The 21,080-nt window shown below is 46.3% G+C and overlaps 1 protein-coding gene across 2 annotated transcripts; it reads right to left on the bottom strand.

Annotated features, from left to right (window-relative positions):
* Positions 1 to 1,655: 1,655 nt before the first annotated feature.
* Positions 1,656 to 21,078, bottom strand: Znf473 (zinc finger protein 473). 2 transcript variants are annotated; one of them, XM_029479768.2, is made up of 5 exons: positions 20,570 to 21,078; positions 13,959 to 14,135; positions 11,612 to 11,744; positions 8,036 to 8,101; positions 1,656 to 4,765 (listed from the first exon to the last, which is right to left on the bottom strand). In XM_029479768.2, exons 2-5 carry the CDS (start codon positions 14,016 to 14,018, stop codon positions 2,352 to 2,354), a joined length of 2,673 nt encoding a protein of 890 aa, XP_029335628.1. In that variant the 5' UTR covers positions 14,019 to 14,135; positions 20,570 to 21,078; the 3' UTR covers positions 1,656 to 2,351. The 2 variants fall into 2 exon arrangements, with proteins under 2 accessions (XP_029335628.1, XP_021022968.1); XM_021167309.2 differs by having other exon boundaries at positions 8,036 to 8,104; positions 20,570 to 21,077.
* Between the last annotated feature and the right edge of the window lie 2 nt (positions 21,079 to 21,080).

Below are 21,080 nucleotides of genomic sequence, written 5' to 3'. Positions count from 1 at the left end.
ATCCCACTAGTGTGTATCCCTGCCTTCGGCCACTCTGCCCGAATACCTTTTGTAGCCCGCCTGTCAGTTTCTTAGATTAGCTAGCTCCAGAGGGCAGATATCACATGCAGGAAGTAAACACTGCCTGAAAGAGAATGGTCAACATTATAGCCTGGACCCAAAGGTCAGGTAGGTTCTCATGTCAAATCCAATCCCAGCCAGAGGATCCCAAGAAAGTACAAGCATAAATAAATAAATAGATAAATAAATAAAAGCTGGGCACAGTGGTGCACCCCTTTAATCCCAGTACTTGGGAGGCAGGCTTGGAACTACATAGGGAGTTCCAGGACAGCCATTCAAATATAGTGAGACCATGTTTCAAACTTTCAAAATTAAAACCAAGTATACATACACCAGCTATGTTAAGCTTCCCAAATGTGTTATTAGTTAAGTATCCATGCACATTAAGATTCTTTTGTGCTTAATACAGGCTACTCGGGTAGAACACAAAAGCCTTGGGCTGACAAGGGGACACTGCAGCACTGTGTTTCCATGAGGTTTCTAGTGGGAAGGGCTTAGATAGGCCAAGAGTCCCAACAGGAAGGATTCTTGCCCTCTGGGCTCACCACTAATCCTCGTTGGCCTCAGAACTTGCTATGGCATAAAAAGTATTTTTAAGATGGCCACTGTTGGACAAGAAAATTCCCTTGCCTGGGGGCAAGGGCAGTCCTATTAGCATACCTGACCGGAAGCCTAGCAGAATGCCTACAGAATGGATTGGCCCACATTCCTGCAAAGACTGTCACACGTGATTGTCACCAGTGATGTCTTCCACGCACGCCGCCTTATGTGTTAGCATCTCAGGCAGCTTCTGAACTTCCCCAGCTGTTAGGACATTTCACCCGTGAATCCAGATGTTTGCATTGGTTGTCAGTGATTCCATAACAAACCTGGTTCTTGTATACGTAACAGTTTAAATAGAGGGAGACTGTGAGAAGAGGCGGCCTATGAATAGGGAGTTCCAATTTCGGACGGTTATAAGTTTTAGCAATCTGCAACTATTACTATATGAATTTATATGTGGAAAAAAATCTAGAATAAAGCAGAGATGCTAAGAAATGAAAAGGCCAGGTATTAAATAGAGTAAAGAGTTGAGCAAAAGCTGGAAAATGGGAAATCATTAAAAGCCAGTGAATGGGGGGGTGGGGGGGCTGGCGAGATGGCTCAGTGGTTAAGAGCACTGACTGCTCTTCTAAAGGTCCTGAGTTCAAATCCCAGCAACCACAACCATCTGTAATGAAATCTGATGCCCTATTCTGGAGTGTCTGAAGACAGCTACAGTGTACTTACACATAATAAATAAATAAATAAATAAATAAATAAATAAATAAATAAATATTAAAAAAAAAAAGCCAGTGAACGGGGCTGGAGAGATGGCTCAGCAGTTAAGAGTGCTGACTATTCTTCCAGAGTTCAATTCCCAGCAACCACATGGTGGCTCACAACCATCTGTATTGGGATCTGATGCCCTCTTCTGGTGTGTCTGAAGACAGTGACAGTGTACTCAGATACATAAAATAAATAAATTCTAAAAAATAAAAAAGTAGCCAGTGAACATTAACCACAGCGAACACTTTACTATTTGTCTTTATCGTACAATCATATTTGTACTAGATAGTTAGACACTCATCCACACTTCATCAACAGCAAACATTTCCTGTGGGCCAGGTAGCAGATGCTCAAAATTTAATCCTCACCAGAGCCCTGAGGAATATGGATATTATGCCCATTTTACAGATGAGGAAACTAATAAGCTTTTATGATTTCCCCAAGGCTAATTAGGAAGACAGAACTGGAATTCTATCCAGGTGGACTGGCTCTAAAGTCTACCACCAAATCCTGACATTATATAGCTTCTGAAATCAGCAGTTCTCAGCCTGTGGGTCTTGTCCCCTTTGTGGGTGGAAAAACCCTTTCCCAGGGATCGCCTGAGACCACTGGAAAACTTCATAGTACAATTCATAACAGAAGCAAAATTAGTGTTATGAGGTAGCAACAAAACGATTTTATGGTTGGAGGTCACCACAGCATGAGGTATTAAAAGGTCGCAGCATCAGGAAAGTTGAGAACCGCTGGTCTAGATGGAATGCGTCTGTACAATCTGCCTCAGCAATTTTTATTAGAACTTATAGAGAGCAGAGGTTTGCAATGGGTTGGTTTCAATGGCTGGCTTCAAATGAAGGCCTTCAGAAGTATGGGACTCCGCTGTAACCAAGCGGCTCTCGGCAGTGTTACTTGCTACAAGTGTGAAGCTTCCGACGTTTGCTCAGAGCAGTGCAGCTGCGGAGGGCTTCCTGACAGTAGTCTGGACACTATGGTTTGGCCTTGGTGTGAATTCTCTGGTGTTGCTTGAGATGGGTGCGGAGGCCGAAGGCCTTCCCACACACCCCGCAGGCATAGGGCTTCTCCCCAGTGTGAATTCTCTCGTGCTTCCTCTGGTTTGCTCTCTGAGCAAAGGCTTTCCCACACGTGCTGCATGTATACGGCTTCTCCCCAGTGTGAATTCTAAGGTGAAGGGTAAGGCACGAGCTCTGGCTGAAGGTTTTCCCACATTCCTGGCAAACGTACGGCTTCTCCCCAGTGTGAATTCTCTGGTGTCGGATGAGCTGGGCACCAGAGATGAAGGCTTTCCCACAGTCACCACACTTAAAGGGCCTCTCCCCTGAGTGGATTTTCTGGTGCTTAGAAAGGCAGGCTCTCTGATGAAATGTTTTCCCACACTCACTACATTCAAAGTGCTTCTCTGCAGTATGAGTCTTCTGGTGCAGAATGAGGTAGTTACTCTGCTTGAAGGCTCTGTCACATTCGTTGCATTTAAAGGGCTTCTCGGTAATGTGAATCAACTGATGTTTTGCAAGGTGGGCACTCTGTTTGAAGGCCCTGTTGCATATGTTACACTTGAAGGATGGCTCACTTTGGGAAGGCTGGTGCTCACTGGCAGAGGTGTGAATGCATTTCTCAGGCTCAGTGCATTCATTTGGTTTCACAGCAGCACAGATGCTCTGATGGCATATGGGCGGCACACTCTGGCCATAGGTTTTCCCACATGGGTCACGCTCACCGGATGTCACCTGGGCATGAATCTTCTCATGCTGCCCTACGTATTTGCTGTGGTTAAGGGCTTTTCTACACTTGGTATTCTTCAAGCATTTTTCGGTGTGCTGTGAGTTCTGACCCACAACTTTCTCACTTGTATTGTCTCTCATGTGTATGCTCAGGTGGCAATTCAGAGCTGACCTGCAAATGAAGTGTTCTCCACACTGCTTACACTCATGCAAGCCCTCGAAGGTGCGGGTTTTATTGTGCCGCTCTAGCTGTTCTTTATAGACGAAGGTCTCCTTGCATTTAGCATAGCCAAAGTGCCTTTCTGCAGCATGTCTCAGCCGGTCTCGAACCAAGTGTGAAGGTCGGTTAAAAGTCCTGGCACACACGGGACACTGGTGGGGTCTGAAGCCCGAGTGGACTCGCTGATGCTCAGTAAGATCTGCTCTCCGACAGAAGGCTTTCCCGCACTCACTGCATTTGTGAGGCTTCTGTCCGCTGTGGGCCCTCTGGTGGATCTTCAGGGTGCTGGAGTGGTTGAAAGCTTTACCACATTCATCACACTTGTTCGGCTTCTCTCCTTTGTGAATAGCCTGGTGCTTAATGAGTGATGAGCGCCGATTAAAGCTCTTTCTGCATCCCTGATACTCGCAGGCCGCGCTGGGGAAATGTGTTTTGCGATGCTGGAAGCAATGCTTGCTTAGGTTGAAGACGGCAGGGCACGAAGCGCACTTGCAGAGTCTCTGAGCGTGGGCTCTCTGGTGTTTAGCTAGATGAAAGGCCCGACTGAATGTCTCCCCACACTTCTTACATCTGAAGCGTTTAGCATTTGTAGGAGTTTTCTGATGCTTAAGAGGCTTTGGATGAAGAATGGATGGCCTGTCACCAGGCTGGCTCTCATGCAGGTTTTCTTGGTCACAACTTTCACTAGTAGGTGGGTTTTCCTGGTCCTGACTGTGAATGGTACTTGGTTTTGCTGAGTCAGCGTCTTTACTCGGCTGCTGTTTTCCTGGTTCGTCACTTGGACTCCTAGAGAGCCCTTCTAGGTTGCTGTCACTTTGAGTTTTACAAAGTTTTTCTCCAGTGTGGATTTTCTGATGCCACTGGAGGTACACATTCTGACTAAACCTTCTCCCACACTCCTGACACGCGTAGGATTCATAGCTTGCTGGAGTCCCTGGACACATGGGAAAGTGAGCACCCTGGCTGAGACCTCGCTGCTGCTCTCGCCATATAGGAGGCTCCCCTGGGGCGTGGAGAACCCAGTGCTGGATGAGGTGGTGACTCTGGCTGAAGCTTTCCCCACACTCACTACACTTATATGGCTTCTCGTGTCCCTGGACAGAGTCCTGCTGGCTCAGGTCACTCCTGGATTCCTTCAGTATCACTGGAGTGAGGTTCTTTTCAGGACTAGCAGACATCACAGCATCCTCTCTTGTGCAAAGGGGAGGCCCAGGACTGAGGCCGCTCTTGGACTCATGACTCTGATGATCCGTGGGGCTTTCCTTGTTGCTGATGTCAGGTCTTGGAAGACTTTCTGGGTCTCCGAGAAAACTATTTAGCCAATCCTCACTTAGACAGGCTTCAAAGTTGAGTTGCCCATTGGAAAATATCTCCATAATCTGGGAGAAGTCTTCTTCTAAGAAACCATTCTGCAAAGGAGAGTTCTTGGTCTCAGGCACTTCTGGAAGAGAAAGAGAGGGGAGTGATGTACAAATGCCTTCTGTTCTCTGGGCCAGTGGGACAACTATGCTGTGGCCTGAGAGTATCCATGAGAAAAGTGTGGTAGGTCTGTGTCTGTCAGTGATGTTCCGGCGGGCAATGGCAGGAGATAAGAAATGGAAAGCTCAGGTGGTCACACAGAGAGCTGAGAGCCTGCAAGGATTCAGCAGAGAATGAGAGCCTTGGCCATGATCATCATAACCATGAAACCAGGGTCACTAAAAGACCTCGCAGGCATGCCACCTTCCTCCCCGCTCCTTCCTCTATACGACATGTCACGGACTGGACTCAGTTGGCACCTCAACCTGCAGAAGAATCAGGGTCCCAGTACCCAGGTGGGCAAGGAGTTGGCGGGGTGACAAACAGACACTGACAGAGAGAGTGCTGATCTGAATGTAATTTCTCAAAGGGAGCATCAGACTTATATTACAGAAGAAAATAAGAATGTTAGGTGATACAGTAAGGTCATCCAAGGTACACTGAGGTCACCCGATGCAAAATGACTCTTTACACAAAACAGAAAAATGCATACACAAAAGCTGACAGGAACCAGGCAGTGTTTACAACTGGGATAAAAATCAGTGTTTACAACTGGGATCAAAAGCAGCCCCACCTAAGGTCAGCTTATTCTTAGAAGCCAGGGGTCAGGGCTATATGCCCTTGTCATAGTTCCAATTCTAGTCTATTGTATAATCCACCTTCCCCCCATGCCATTGTAAATTCCTGTGTATGGGAGTGACTCAGCTGTAGTTCTAAGTATTTACCCTAGTTTCTTCTTAGACCACAACCTTCCTTCTTCCTAGGCCATTGTAAATTCCTGCACATGGCTGTTATTCTAAGTTTACTTAGTAGACTAGCCCTGAGATTTCTAGCTCTTTTCCAGTAAATTGTAATACCTGATTTCTTTCACTGTCTACACTGGAGGCATTTTGTCTGAATAAGTAGCATTCTTATTAAACTCAAAGCCCAAGGTTGGCTCAAGGATTTCCTAGGATATTGGAACACTGGTGGAGGCTAATCTAACTTAGCTATATGTCAAAAATCATCCCATAGAGGCACTTATAATAAAACAATATTGAGAGAAAACACACATATTGGTTCACCGACTGATGTAGGGACAAGTTTGGAGCATTCGTGCTACTGGATGCCAAGACTCTAGGAGACTAAGTTTCCGTGAAACTTTTTGCCTCAGAACTGCGTCCAAGCTTTTGGGCCTGTCACACGGTTTTCACTGGAGTGGGTGTGGCAACCACAGATTATCAAAATCTTACTCAAGACATCCTGGGTCCTTGATGACAGGGATATCTTTCACATGCACCCAGTCCTGCATCCTAGAACCCAGGGCCAACACCTTATCTTGACTCAGGTACTAATTTCTTTCAGACCATCCCGAACGGCTTTAACACTCTTCTTTTCCTATCTCCATCATTAGCAACTAAAAATCCGGTCCCTGGTTTCTCGTGGGCCCCCACCTCTTTTTTTATTAGCCCTGGGAACTTCTACTAAAGCAAGCTGACATTGCTCTGATTACATCTGTCCAGAGCATCTTTCCTGGAAAAGACAAATACAAGCAGCATACCAGCCCAGCATAGCATATTGTGCAGCCCCATAGCAGTCATCCCCTCTTGGTGCTATAACTAGTTCTATGGGCTCAGATACCCTTAACCTGATATGTCTGTGTGTCCTTTAATACCCAGTCTGAGTACCACTTCCCCAGGCTAAGACTGTCCTGACTACCCACACCTCATTGCCCTGTGCTCTCAGAGTCTGAGCACTGTGTAACTCAGGTAATGAACTCTATTATGGATAATTCACTGTCCTCAGTGTCATCCGGAACACACACACACACAGAGCATAGTGACAGTTTACATTTGTGGTGTGCTTCCTTGAAGGCAGGCAGGAGCATGTGAGCCCCTCTGGAGTCCAAAGTGGACACCTTATTTTCCATAGTTAAGGAAGTGGCACAAGCAGCTCAGCCCTTATCTAACCCATGTTCCTGAGCACACAGCATATGCTCTTAGGATCTTTCATTGCTCTCTCCACACTGTTGTTGCCCCCTCTTCTAACACCCTGTACCATCATCATCTTCATCCAAATCACTTCTATGGTGGGTGGCTCCCCATCTAGTGAGCATCTCAGAGAACTGTTCAGTGTCTCTTGGACTTGGCCATGCCAAGCTTTCAAAGCTATCTCTTGCCCTACTCTGTCACCAGGCTGCTCTCAGCCTACACTGGTTTCTAGTTTCCTCTTTCCCAGACATTTGCTCATATTTTCCCTTGCATAGAAAATATTAACCAACAAGTATCAGGTCCTCTTGTGCTATGAATGAGAACGGGTCCTGAGACTACAAAGGTCAATCGGCTAAGGACTTTTCATTATAGCAGCATATGTTGCAGCAGAGAAAGGCATGTCTGATAGCTTAGCACAGCTGTTACTATTGGAGATCTGCAAATAAATTTGTGTACATGTGTGTACATGAACGTAGGCTGTCCATGCTTGGAAATACTCTATATGATGAAGTGGCAGAAACAACTCAGATCTGGGGAACATGTGCCTAGGTTGTTCACCATCAAGGAACATTAGCACGAGCAGGAGGCTGCAGAGAGCTCACATGAATGACCTCCCAAGTGGCAGTAAGCAAGGAACAGGTTTGTGGATTGTCCATATGGGTGAAGCTAGACCACGGTCTCTGCTTCTGAGTCTTCCTTATGGTGATAGAGGAATTCTGTATGAAGCCTCCTGTACCCCAGTATAGTCCCTCCCTCTTTCTTCCACTGCACACAGTGGCATCAGGCCATCACATAGTGTAGGGCTGCCCAGCACTGGAAATGAGTAGCTATGCTGGACAGCATCTGGCTATGGCCCGACTTATTCCCAAATGTGGCTGTGCCTGAGCCAGGCAGAAGGTAGAAGATGGAAACCAGAGGTCCATGTGCTCAGAGGCCAAAAGCAGGAGGGTGCATATATTGACTTGAGGGTGGAAACCATTCTCTTATTGAGCCTTGGAATAAAAAGGCTCTGGAGAGGCACCAAGGTGCCTGTTCTGAAAGCAAAGGAAGAGACACAACAGGCATGCCAAGCAAGGGCACCTCTGCAACATCCAAAAACAATGGGGAAAGTGTTGAGGCTGGACACCAGCATGTGCAGACAGTAGACAGACATGCTAGGGGCTGGGCAGGATCTCAGCTGGGGGTCCAGTGGAGAGTCCAGAAGGGCCCCTCCTCCCACTTACCAGTACTGGTGGCTTCTAGCTCTTCCCTGACATCTGGCTGGGAAGTCAGGCTGGGTTGCGGAGTGTCTGCTGAGAAAGAACAATCCTACTGTCAGTGAACATACGGAAGGCATCTAGATGCTCAGCAGGCACTTCTGGCATTCTGGCATATACATCATTCAGTGTCACGTTCTCTGGTTGAGTCAGCTTGACAGGCTGAGGCTTGAAAGCTACTCACGAGGCAAAAGAGTTTCACAGAAACTCGCTCCTAGAGTCTGGCGTTTTCAATAACCCATATATTAATTTTCCATTCCCGCGTTAGTCCAGTGTATAGATCCACGTGCTCTCTTTTAGTATTACCCTATTATAAGTGCCTTTTAAGTTTGAATTCTGTCACAGCTAAAGCCAGTGTTCCAACAATCCTAGAACGTCCTTGAGCAAGACCATGGACTTGGAATTTAGTAAGAATGTTGTTATTCAGTGACATTTGGAACTGCCGCTGGTATTACACTATCACTTTGAGTAAAAGCTAGGTCACTGTCCTTCACAGGAATCTACCATCACCAAGGAAGAAGGAAGTTTCTGACCGAAGGAGAAACCAAAATAGATACTTAGAACTATAGCCCAGTTCCACCCATATACAGGAATTTACAATGGTTTAGGAAGTAGAGCGGGCTGTGGTTTTAGAGTATTGCATTATTCATGAGATGGTTAGCTAGACCGGAACTCCCTAGTTAGAACCATGACTTGGGTGTGAAAGCCCTTGCCCTAGGAGAGTAAAGACCTCACACCTGGCTTCTAAGACTATAGCTGAGTTACACCCATACACACATATTTACAATGGCCTAAGGGGAAGGTGGACTATACAATAGACTAAAATAGGAACTATGGCAAGGGCACGAAGCCCTTGACCCTGTCTTCTAAGATTAAGTGAATCTTAGGTGGAGCCCTTGTTGATCCCATTTGTTAACAATGAATTCTATCCCAGGTGGTTCCTGTTAGACCTTCTGTATTTGCATTCCTCTGTTTTATGTAATAATCCAGTAACCTCTTTGTACCTTGCGGGTATGTCACCCAACTTCCTTATTGTCTTCTGTATAAAAAGTCTGATGCTCGATTCGACAAAATACATTCAGATTCTACACAACCTCTCCTGTGTGCATCTGCCTGTCAATTCATCCGACGCTTTGCCCACCCGCGACTAGAGACCCGTTCCACGCAGACAAAGGGGCCCAGAAGGTCTGCAGGAATTCAGATCTGTGTAGGAGTCGGCATCAATGCACTTCTTACTGTGGGCTAAGACCTGAAAGACACTGACAGATCTCCTGAGTTGCTTCCGTCGCTATACACCAGGCAGCAGGTAAGAAAAGCTGCCCCAGTGTGGTGCGGTGTATAGCGAGAGGGGCTGCTCTCTGTGGTGTGGTGTATAGAGGCGTCTGCTGAAGGAGCTTTACAGCCTTCGTATGACTTTAGTCACCAGACGCTTCTGGCAAACCTGGAACATCTTGCATTAGCGAGTACTGCAAACAGTGCACAATAAGGACTGAAATCTTACCCTAAAAGTAAATTTTGTGCAACATTCAATAATTATGCTTCTACATAGCTGTTTGGGATTCAATCCATCAGAAGCTGGACCTCTCGGTTGCCTGCAAGGCCTTATTTCATCCTGGAGGACCCTCTTTCTTTGATCATCCTGAAAGAGGAAAAACTGAACTTTTCCTGAACTCTCTTACCCCTCCCATCCAGAGACTGTTCCCAGAGCACTCCTGAACTTTTTACCCCAAGGTATCCCCTCCCAATTGAAAATTGTTCCAGGAACATTTTTTAGATAAAGGGTCTCCTGGAACAAACCTAGTCCTACCCCTCCTAACTGAGGACTGTTCCAAGAACATTTTTGAGATAGGGGCCTCCTGGTACTACCCCAGAATGTTCCAATAGATCGAGTACATTGCCAAAATATAGGACACGACCCCTTGGTTATGTAAAGCCCCTTGGCAGAACCCCTTGGTGACGTAAAACTTGTACTTTTCCCCTTTGCCCTTCTCCTATAAAAGCCTGTAAAAATTTTGGCTGGTTGTCGAATCTCCTCTGCACCATGCTGGGTGTATGAGATTCGACCCCAGAGCCTCTGGTATATGTGCTTTTTATGTGCTTTCTTGTCGTTGCTGTATTAAATCTTACTCTCTATACATCTTAAGTTCGGTCTCAGTGTCTTCTTGGGTGCGCGGCTGTCCCGAGGCTTGAGTGAGTGTCTCCCTTTGGGAGTCTTAGAGTCTTTCAATCCCACATAACTTGGTTACTAACATCTGGAGTAGAGGGCTTCTGCCTTCTTCCTGTGAGGCTGCTATCTAGACAGTGGAGCTGGCATTCTGGCTGCCCCACTAGAGTGTCGTTAGCACAGTTGAACTTTGGGAATGCTCCTATACCAGCATGGTTCACACACAAGTCCTGCTTTCTTTCTGAGACTTAGGGAGAAGGGCCCATGAACAAGCATCAGCTCACTTCCTAACTTAGTAAGGTTTCTACTGCTGTTGATAAAACACCATGACGAAAGCAACTTGGGGAGAAAGGGTTTATTTTAGTTAGTAACTCAGATCAGCTTAGATCACATTTCATCACTAAGAAAAGACAGGAACTAATGCAGAAGCCATGGAGAAGTGGTGCTTACTGGCTTGATGTTAAGGCTCCCTCACCCTGCTGTCTTATAGCACCCAGGACCACCAGCCCAGGAGTGAGTGACACCACCCATGGTGAGCTGGGCCCTCCCATACCAATAATTAATTAAGAAAATGCTACACAGTTTTGCCTGGTAGGAGAATTTCTCAACTGAGGTTCCCTCTACCCAATGACTCCAGCTTGTGCCAAGTTGATATGAAACTAGCCAGCAATCCTCCCATTGCTGGAGACTCAGAGCATCCATGTGTCTTCAATGGAGGCTCTGCAAGCTCACATTCTTGCAACCTATGCTATGTTCTTCTACTGCAGTGACCATAGCCTGAGCTCTCTGAGTACTCCTAGTGAATCAGTAAGCTCAGGTGCTCCCTCCCCACCCCCTGGGAGCACAGCTGGGAAGACTTTTCCTTTCTGAAGTTCTGTTTCAGAATACCTAGCCAAGAGGGGACTAACTGAGGAGCTGAGCAGGAGAGCACTGTAGACGCACTAAGCACAGGGTGGGGCTTAAGCACAGTCACTTCCAGAGCTGAACAGTGCTCGTCAGGATCCACAGAGGGGACTGGAAGACCAGTGACGAGAACAGATCACCAGTCCTCACCCCAGGAAGCTCCCATTCCAGATGACACAGCAAGGAGGTGGACTCTGTTGGAGCCACAAGAGAATCCAGGCTCAGTGAGGACAGTGTGTTCTGATGGGGCCGAGGAACCATGGGATCCTGAGCCACTTGCTGAAGGAGAAGCTCGACAGTTATAAGCAGGAAAGGGAGAGGAAAGGCAAGAAGCCAGGCAGGGACCAGAGCAGGTATCCTGTGCACCATGTACTAGATGACAGCACTGCCAGCCCAAGTGCCAGGACGGCATCCTGTGGGTGACATGGCACAAAGCAGGGCAGTGACTAGGATCCCCGGGTCAGGATAACACTTACTAAATGAGAACATGTCCTGGTAGTCGTTCAGCGTCACATCCCAGAACAGGTCTCTCTGGTCCAGCTCTGACTCCAGGTCTTTCCAGTCTTCCACGGTGAAATCCATGGCTACATCGTTGAGGGTCTCGAACTCCTGAAATGCAGCACACTGTCAGCCATTCAGGGCTAAAGGGGCCCCAGCAAGCCTGATGAGGCCAAACGTCCCCGTAGGTAACGATGCGGGGCCTTGGGAAAGTGACAAATGTCAGGTCACACCGAGAGCACGAGACCCAGGTCTGCTACCCCTAAAGTTTACCTACTTGTTAGTTTAAGATTTTAAGGAGCCAAGTGTGGGGGCATTGCCTTTAATCTCTGTACTTGGGAGGTAGGGCCACATCAACCTCTGGGATTTCAAGGCCAGCCTGATCTACCCAGAAAGTTCCAGGACAACCAAGGCTATGTAGAGAGACCACGTCTCAAAAAAAAGTAAAAATAAATAAATAAATAAATAAGTTTTTTGTTTGTTTGCTTTGTTATTCAAGACCAGAGTTTCCAGGCAGCCCTGGTTGTCTCAGAACTCACAGAGATCCACCTGCCTCCACCTTCTGAGTGCTGGGATTAAAGGTGCACATCATCATGCCTGACCAAAATATAAGATTTTGGAAGTTTTTGTTGTTCTTGTTGTTTAGAGACAGGGTCCTGCTCTGTAACTCAGGCTGGACCTCCTGGGTGCTGGGATTACAGGTACACGCCACCACACTTGGCTTTGTGCTCTTTATAGACATTTTCAATCATGGAAACAAGTAAAAACACAAGAATATGGACCCAGCAGTCAGGCAGCAGCACCTCGCTTGTGAGTACTTCCACGTTAATATGACTGCTCCTCAGACAGCACACCAGTGGATGGATGTGAGGAATGAGGCAACCAGACTATCATCACCCAAGAGTGTGGGGCTGGATCTGTCTACACATGCTACGTCTGAGTTCCTGTGACTGGGTCTGCTCTATATCCCTTGCCCAGCTATGTGATCATTTATAATAACATTTTTAAAAAGCATCTCTGAATGCCTGTTCCATATGTGAATCCTACATACAAGCTGGGAACAGTGGCACACACCTTTAACTCCAGCACTTCAGGCAGAGGCAGGTGGAATTCTATGGCCTCAAGGCCTATCTGGTCTACATAGTAACTTCCAAGTTAGCCAGGGGTGCACAGTGAGACCCTGTCTCAAAAACAACAACCTAAAATTAAAATGATACAGATCGGGAACTGAATTTATAGCTCAGTGACTGAGAACATTACTGCCCTTGCAGAGGAGTCATGCTTGAATCCCTGCACCCACATAGTGGCTCACAACTGTCAGAGGTAGAGCCCTTCTGATCTGTGAAGGCACCAGACACACATGTGTTACACATACATACATAGATACATACATACATACATACATACAGGCAAAGTACACAGAGAAAATAAAACAACATCTAAGATGTTGTTTTATATAGAGCAGTGGTTTTTACCCTGTGGGTCTTGATCCTGTGGGCTTAAATGACCTACTTAATTAAGACCATTAGAAATACAGATATTTGCACTATGATTCATAAGTGTAGAAAAATTACAGCTATGAAGTAGCAATGAGAGTAACTTTATGGCTGGGGTCACCACAGGAGGAACTGTATTAAAGGGTCACAGCCTTAGAAAGCCCGACAACCACTACTTTAGAGGTGCTAGATGGTGTTTATAAAAGCAAATTTAAGGTCTATGCCCTGCATCTGGATTATATGGCAAACAGGCATCTAGTCTGACTGCACTCCACTCTTCTATGCTAAGTTCCTTTTCTATTGCTGTGATAAAATATCATCACCAAGACAACCTACAAAAGAAAACATTTAACTGGGTTTACTGTTCCAAAGGGCTAGCATCTGTCATGGTGGAGTGAAGGCATGTGGGCAGCCACAGCAGAGAGGTCACATCTCAAACCTTAGGCAAGAGTCAGAGAGCACACAAAGCCTACCCTGATACACCTGCTGCAACAGGGCCACCCTCCTAATCCCTTCTCAATAGTTCCACTAGCCTGAGACCACATGAGCGCCATTCTCAGTCAAAGGAACTGAGGCCTTCCATTCTGGAAGTGACACTTGTTTACGTTTGGTGCCATCTGACTGTCCCTCTGCCCCAGTTATTTCCTGTAAACTAAGAGACTGAAATATATAAGTCTGAATTCAAGGCCATCCTGAGCTACAAAGTGAGATCCTATCTTAAGCCATCCTCCCACCCCCAAAAGACGACTTGGGAGTCACAGAGAGCCCAAACCAAAGGAACACTGGTTTTCCTTTAGGAGTGATTCAGTTCAAAGAGACGTCAACGTACCTCAGCCGCAGCTGGCTGATTCCAGCAACCTCTTTTAAGGTCGTCCTCCTTCCCTTCCATGGTCCCCGCTAGCAGAGCTGCAGAAAGTCTCCGATCCTTCTATGGCTGCCTTCCTGTTCATGCTGAATGTGTCTCCAAAATATCAAAAGTAGCAGGACAAGTCCCAGCATGAACTTGCTGTAGGGGTCAAATGACAATTGTATTTACTGAGATTATCCCATCCCTAAAATTCCATCAAGCTTCAGAACCTGCAAACCAACCTCACAACCATCACACACACACACACACATCCTGGGATCTGGCAAGGAAGCTCTCCTCAGACCCTTCAATCCTGCTTCCTGTCCAGGCAGCAGCAGCACAGTGCTGATGTACAGGGCAAAGCTAACCATCAGAGTTCATGCCTATGTAAGACCCCCGATGTTGGGCCTCTGCTTAAGTCCCGGGATGAGCTGGCCAGCACCCCAATGACCCGAGAGAAAACCACACCTGATGCAAACTGCAAGAAGTTTTATTATCAGCTAGCTGAGGATGAACTCCTCAGGCCGTGCAGGGCAGGGGAGTTCAACCCTGAGTGGTAACAGTAAGGGGCTTTTAACAGCTAGCTGAGGAATTGGGAGCAGTTGGGAGGAGAGTTGGGAGGAGTTGGGAGGAGAGTTCTTCTCTGCCGAGTGTCCTTGGTAAAATTACAATTATCACATCTCTGGCTGTAAGGCTCAGAAACAAAAAGGCTTTTTGCTGGCTATAGAGAACAAAGAGCTTCTTTCTGGCTGTATTTTATTTTATTTTATTTATTTATTTTTTTTTTTTTGGTTTTGCGAGACAGGGTTTCTCTGTGTAGCCCTGGCTATCCTGGCACTCACTTTGTAGACCAGGCTGGCCTCGAACTCAGAAATCCGCCTGCCTCTGCCTCCCGAGTGCTGGGATTAAAGGCGTGCGCCACCACGCCCGGCTTCTGGCTGTATTTTAAGAGATCAGGGAAAACAAGCTTGGGGAATGTCCAGGGGCTTTACCTTCCAGGGAGGTCTCTAAGTCGGGGTCTCACACCTACCCAACTCTAGAAAACTGAGGCAGAAAGACTTCTAGGTTAAAACTACCCAGGAATACATAACAAGACTGTGTTTTAACAACGAAAAGGTGGGTTGGCCATACACCCTAATCCCAGCACTTGAGAAGTAAGGCGGGCAGACCTAAATTCAAGACAGGCTGGAACCCCTGCTCATTCCCAGCACAAGCTGAGAAACCCCATCTGCCCTCCTTCCCTCAACCCTGCCCACAAGAGAAAACTCCCCCATCCTTAAGAGAAAACTCTGGGCTAACACAACATCACCCCTTGTCCACCCCCACCCCAACCTTCACCCCTGTTTCTACTAACCCACCAATGAGTGCCCGCCCATTTTGGCCATATATGGACACAATCCCAGATCCAAGCTGGCACATGGTCTAAGCTCTATAAACCCCCATTGCTTTAACCTAGATATGTGACTTCACTGACCTCTACCTGTGAGATCTGTGAACCCACTCAAGAGCTTTCTCCTAATAAACCTAGCTTTACCTACTTTTAATCTGATCTAATCTGGCCTCTATCTTTGTCACCAAATCTATCAAAGACCAGGCTAGAAAGACATCTTATGGGTTAAGAATACTGTGGCTCTTTCAAAGGACTGGGATTTGGTTTCCAGCACCCATGGGGTGTCTCACATCCATCTAGGAAATTGAATGCCCTCTTCTGACCTTTGTGCGTGTTAGGCATACATTTGGTACACATACATATGTGCAAACAAAACACTCATACAAATCAATGTCAAAAAACAAAAACCCAAATTGAAAAAAAGTAAAAAATTATTAGCAGAAGCAGTATCTAGATGAATGGGTTCAAACAATGTTGCTAGGAGTTTTGATTATATTCTGTAGAATTTGGGGCAGGTGAATTAATCTCTTCATTCTACCTGGACAACTGCTGTTTCTACACTACCTATATTTTCCTTAAGCCATGACCCACAGTAACAAAAACAACATATGTTTTTGGGTTCTCCATTCACAGATCCAGTCAAACTCATTTAAAAAATGGTTTTTAAAAATCCTGTTAACAACAACAACAAAAATCCTGTTATCTTTCGAGGCTGGAGAGATGGCTCAGTAGTTAAGAACACTGGCTGCGCTCTTAGCGCCGGTCGCTTTCAAAAAAAAAAAAAAGAACACTGGCTACTATTCCAGAGGACCTGGGGTTCAACTCCCATCACCCACATGGCAGCTTACAACTGTCTGTAACTCCGGTTCCAGGGACTCTTAACACAGACAGACATACATGTAGTCAAATCACCAATGTACATAAAAGAAAACATAAATTCTGTATGTTTCCAACATATACAGGTGCTACTATTTTTAGTATAATAGTTATTTGCATAGCATGTACATTGTGTTGGGTATTATAAACTAGATGTTAAGATAAATTTGCACATGGGAGGATCTGCCTGGGTTATATACATAAACTACACAGGCCATGCTGAATAGGTAAAGGCCAAATAGCCAGTTTGGGGCCATACTGGGCCACACCTTTTGGTAGTGGAAAGTGAGAGGTGGATATGAACAAGATACATTGTATATGTCAACATTTCTTTTAGGCTCCACCCCATAGTTACCTGGCAACAGCCAAGTGTGTCTGACTCACTATAAAGGGGGCTGCTTACCCCCTCCTCACTCTTACTGTTTGTCCATTCTCCCCCATTCCCCTGCCCCTCTCTCTATGGGTGGGCTTCTACTCATCTACTCACTCTCTACTCTCTCTCTCTCTTTCTCTGTCTCTACTACCCCCTCAATTCCTCTTCCCATGCCCTAAATAAACTCTATTCTATACTGTACCTGTCGTGTAGCTGGTAACTCCTGGGGAAGGGAGCCTCAGCATGGGCCCACAGAGGCACCCCCTCCCCCCACACCATACCTCACCCTATCCCTGGTTTCCCTTTCTTTTTTATAAATCACAGCATTGGTGCCCGAGACTCGGATTTAGAAACTCTGAGGTTCACATCTCCCACTGCCACATGGGCAACCACCGGATACCTCACTAGACCAATCTACCCAACCTTCGGAGAACTGGGAGCTTCCTCCCCCCACTGGTACGTGTAAACATCCCTCTGTCCCAAGAGAGTTGTTGAGCTTGCAGCCACCCTGTAGTGTCCTTGAGGACAAAGACATTCAGTCTTTATGACTAGTCTTCTCACGGGCCCTTTGTTATAGGACCTCTAATCCTTGGGTAACCCTCTCTCTGTCTTGGAAGCAGTTTTTTGTCGCTGCTGAAAAAAAAATCCTAAACATAGGTAAACTGTTCTCCCGTGGGCCCGGGGCCCACTCAACCACTAGCTTCCACATGATGACCCGGTAAGCCAAGACTTGGATGTCTGCTTGTGTTAGCACCGCATCCCTGGATGCCTCCTGGTCTAATTCACAGGCCAAACTTGGTCTCTGTGTTCATTAAGCAGCAGTATCTCTACATAGTCCCTTAACTGGCACTGTGAAAAAAGCTCTCGCTAGAGATCCATAGGCAATTTCCCTCCTCCCTCATTCTCTTGCTACCAGTTCACCTGCACCCGGCCCACATCTCTCTCATACTCTCTGCCCAGGACTCTGCTCTGCTGAGCTGCCCCACATCGGCTGCCTAATTATCCTCAGCTCTCTCTCACCCCCTGCCTCAAGTCAGCTATTCAGTGCTTCGTGGCACATATGCAAGCTCTTTTGCACCACCTGAGCAGAGTCGCTAGACTAGAACACCTCTTCAGGCACTAGCTCTCACCCTGCCCCACTCACTTGCGCAAGCGCTCCACCTTCCCATAGCCATCCATCCCGCCCTCCTTGCAGGGACTTTGCTCGGCCACAGCGGCCACCACAGGCCGCCAAGCGAGCTGCACAGCCCTCACACTGTGCCGCTCAGATTCATCTGAATGTCTGTCTCTGCTGTTCTAAGATACTTGAACCTCTGCCTCATCTTTCTTCTCTTGTGCTTTGCTTTTTCTGCCACTCATGGCGCAATAGTTTCAAGGAAGATGGCGCTAAGGCTGAGATTTCTAAACAGTAAAAGGTTAGAGATTACTGCCTTAAATACAGAAATCTGCTAAATATAATAACGTTTAAGTTTATGACAGAGACTCCCAAAGTCTAATAGTGACCCCACCCCCCAAGGTCTCTGAGAAGATAATGGACACAGAGACAAGACTGCTGGATTGTGATATGACAACCACTGAGAAGCACCAATCTATTGCCTTGTCCCCTGCCAGGGCCTGGTCTATACTGTGGACAAACAAGATACCCTGAGAGTCAAATGTCTTATAATGATTAAGTCAAGGTGGGTCATTTCTCATTTCAAACGTATTTAATTTACTCTACAGGAAAAAGTTTTTCATCTTCTGGGCCTGACAGACTGACTCTGCCCAAGTTGCCATGAAGACCACAGGGACCTGGGAACTTTTGGGACTCTAGACCAACCTCTGTCATTTTAATTAGTACATGACACCTAGATTATAATGCATTCTTCCCAGATTTGACAGCCAAGCTTGACAGCTAGAAAACAGGCTTAACTCCTTACTCAAAGGTAATCCACAACTATATTAGCTCATTAGTCAACTTGTTAACTAGCTAAGACTGCCAAATCTCTTACCAAAGTCAGCCAGGTTTGCCTTGCTCACGGACTTCATGATAATGACACACAAGTTCCTATGTGACCTTTCACAGATGTAACCTTCTGCTACTTCCTTAGCTAAACTCGGTTTCCAGTGACTAAATGCTTCAGATTTCCTCTCCTTGCTATGCCATTGCCCTAACATTAACCAGTGGAGTTCTTGTAAATCAGCCTAACCCTAATAAAACATTCCACTATACGACCCACTTTCATATTCACAAGTTCAAATATAAGTTTCCTTGGTTGTCTTTTAACAATGGACTTAAGGTTGTTTCTCATTTTACTATATATATATATATATATATATATATATATATATGTACATATATATACATATGTAGAAATATATACACATACATATTCAGTATCCTAGACAGAAAAAAAAAATCCCTTCTTGCTCCTTCTGCTCCATGAAAAGTTTTTGTCCTCCTTAAGCTCATCTTAAAGACTATTCATGCTGTTAACAAATTTATCTCTTTTATAAACTTACAAACTACAGGAAACCCACTCCAATCTACTTCTTATAGACTAAATAGTCTCCATTCAGGTAAGTACACCTGCCAAGCAATAGCCTACGTTCTCATTGGCTACCCATTCCAGAGGGTGAGATTGCTCTCCTGTTCCTGGGATTGGGACTCCTTTTACCCCAAGCCACAAAGACCTAATTTTTTTTTCTCCCAAACGTACTTAACTTTATTCTCTACCTCGTGTGTGTGTGTTTCAGCATCTTGCCAAATCCAAGCCATTTACTCAAAATCTACACATAAGACAGCTCCAGAGAAGCAACCCACAGATGCTCCAATTTTCTCTCATAGCCACAGATACTTCTACTCTGGTCTATCCACAGTTGGTTCCACAGCCCCTGGGCAGCAAGGACACAGCCAATTCTCCTAAGACTTCACCAACATCCCCATCCCCATCTTTTTAGGTTTCCCAGAGACACGCGGCCCCAACATCAACAGGAAGTAGCTAGAGATCATGATGACCCTATTCCTGCTTCACCGTTCCCTCTTTCTAATTTTTCTTTCTTTTAAATTAAGCTAAAACGGAGGAATGTTAGCGTTTCTTCTATACTCCACCCTACAGTTACCTGGCAAAAGCCAGGTATGCCTGACTCACTATAAAAGGGGCTGCTTGCCCCTCCCTCCCCACACTCTCTTCCTTCTCTGTCCCTTCTTGCCCTATTCCCCTCTCCCCTCTCTCTACACGTGTTCATGGCCAGCCTCTACTCCCGCTCCCTACCTTTCTCTGTTTCTACTACCTCTCAACTCCCCTCCCCATGCCCTAAAAAAACTCTATTCTACACTATACCCACTGTGGCTGGTACCTCAAGGGGAAGGGATGCCTCAGCATGGGCCCGCAGAGGCACCCCCTTCCCCAGCACCATACCTCGCCCTACCAAACAGATCTCTGGCTTCCCTGTCTTTTTTTTTTTTAATTTTTAATATTTTTATTACATATTTTCCTCAATTACATTTCCAATGCTATCCCAAAAGTCCCCCATAGCGCCCCCCACTTCCCTACCCACCCATTCCCATTCTTTTGGCCCTGGCATTCCCCTATATTGGGGCATATAAAGTTTGCAAGTCCAATGGGCCTCTCTTTCCCTGTCTTTTTTATACAACATAACAGTATACATTTGAGATGCTCAAAGAATAGATACAAATATTCTTTCCTTTTAAATTTGTTTATGACTGCTTCAAAGTGCTATGTGTGTACAACTGAGTGCCTTTAGAGGTCAAACAGGAGATCTGATACCCCGAAACTGAAGCAACAGATGTCTCTGGGTCATCATGTAGGTATTGGTCACGAGAAGAAACCCCAGCGTAAGAGCCGGGCCTACGCCGGGCTGTGAGCACGCAAGGGTTCAGGATTCTGTCAGGGCCGCCCACCCCGGCCACAGAGGACTAAGGCCATGAGTGCTTGGGCTTAGTGTCCATACCTCGGCATGGCTCCGTGTCTCCGTACTTCAGCATGGCTGGCAGCCCAGAGAACATATGCTTTCCGGGATCCCAAGAAAACCCAACTCTTCACGAGGAGGAGGGCTCCCTCAGAGTACAGGGAGAAATTCCTCTGAGGAAGTTCCGGTTCCAGAAACTTCTCCTCAAATTTATCCCACCCAGGTAACTCTGCGCCAAATTCCAGGACCCACCACCTCTGGTCTCCACCCACTGAGCCCTCTAGGAAGTAGAGAGGAAACAGATTCATGGCTAAGTGACACCAAGGTTGGATGGCCCACTACCCTGTTATAGGACTACTTTCACCTTCTACACCCCGAAAATTCCATTTGGAGGTGACAGCGGGTTGCCATAGATACAGTTGGAAGGCAAAACTGAGATTACAGAGAGGGCACAGAAGCCAGGAGAGTTTAGAAATGGCAACAGGACCTTTGATTGGTGGCTGTCACGTATTTCATCAAGATTGGCGTCAGATTACCACAGTAGAAGGAAACC

The sequence above is a fragment of the Mus caroli genome, unplaced genomic scaffold (assembly GCF_978045245.1).
Source record: "Mus caroli unplaced genomic scaffold, Mus_caroli_1 scaffold_8, whole genome shotgun sequence".
Classification (NCBI taxonomy): domain Eukaryota; kingdom Metazoa; phylum Chordata; class Mammalia; order Rodentia; family Muridae; genus Mus; species Mus caroli.
Note: the sequence above shows the minus strand (reverse complement) of the source record. Positions and strands in the feature narration are given on the sequence as shown.